Source organism: Acanthisitta chloris, unplaced genomic scaffold (assembly GCF_000695815.1).
Source record: "Acanthisitta chloris isolate BGI_N310 unplaced genomic scaffold, ASM69581v1 scaffold18470, whole genome shotgun sequence".
Taxonomy (NCBI): Eukaryota; Metazoa; Chordata; class Aves; order Passeriformes; family Acanthisittidae; genus Acanthisitta; species Acanthisitta chloris.
The window spans coordinates 7,254-8,338 of NW_008652466.1; the positions used below are offsets into that span (position 1 = coordinate 7,254).

General features: G+C 45.5%; 1 protein-coding gene across 1 annotated transcript in view; it reads left to right on the plus strand.

Annotated features, from left to right (window-relative positions):
- LOC103804849 (1-aminocyclopropane-1-carboxylate synthase-like protein 1) overlaps positions 1-1,085 on the plus strand; it is a 14,732-nt gene that overhangs the window by 6,870 nt on the left and 6,777 nt on the right. Inside the window, exon 5 of the mRNA XM_009077487.1 lies at positions 47-116. Within this exon, the coding sequence (XP_009075735.1) occupies positions 47-116 (70 nt within the window). The remainder of the gene's footprint in view (positions 1-46; positions 117-1,085) is intronic.

Genomic DNA, 1,085 nt, shown 5'->3' on the forward strand with positions numbered 1-1,085 from the left:
CTCAGCCTCTTGGAGAACAAGCTGAATCCCTCTGTGTGTTTTTCAGTTTGCGGGAGGAAGTGGCTCGATTTTTGACCTATTACTGCAAGGCCCCTGCACCTCTCAAAGCAGACAATGTAGGTAACCCTGTGGCCATTGGTCTCTGTTCCAGTGTACTGCTGGTAAAATGTGTCAGTTTATGGCTTTTTAAACAAATGATTTGGTAAGAATGCAGCGTTTTGTCGTGTAAATGGGATTGAGTCTTCATTTCAGCAGCTTTTGATGTACACTTCAGGTCTGCTGCGTATTTGCCTCATGCTTTACTTCTGTGTGCCAACTCCTCCTGCCAGTGCTCTCAGTGGGGCTTATGGTTTCATCTCCTTGTTCAGCTCAGGGACCTACTATGCCTGAATCCCTCAGCCTTGACAAAGAGTGGCTGTTGTTTCAATTGGGTTTAATTTCATCCCATTCTGCTGTTACACCTCAGGACGAGGATTTGTAATTGAACCAAGAGTTAGTTTGGCCTGTAAAAACAGACCTTTTCAAACTTTGTGACAGTGTTGTAAGGAAGGCATGAAGTCTCTGCAGACTTGCAAGAGATCCAGGCTGGATGCAGGTGCCTGTGGAGATCAGGGGCTCCTGCCTCTGCTGAGCAAGAAGCTGGTGCAGCTGTAGCTTTCCTGGCTGCAGTAGTTCACCAAAACCCCAAACTTCATGTGCACTGAAGTTACCTCTGATCAGTTTGCCAATCACTGCCTCACCAAGGGACCACATTGTGCCTGATACTTGGCATGAAACTCATGGTACCTGCTAGCATTTTTGTTCCAGGAGCAGGACTCAAACCTGTTCCTGCATGAGACAGTGGCTTCCACTTGTGCACAGATTTGGCAGGAGGTCAGAGCTGGTGTTGCCACAAAGAAGCAATAACACATATTAGCTCTTGAAAAGTAGTTTGCTTGCTGCAGTTCAGAACTGCTGCCTAGTTTTTTCCCTACCTAAAGCCTATTCTTTTTCTAAACTACTTATTAGAACCAAGAATGACACTGGGACAAAGTGTCTCTAAAGCAAAGAACAGGATGAAAGTTATTTATGGTCAAAGTGGGATT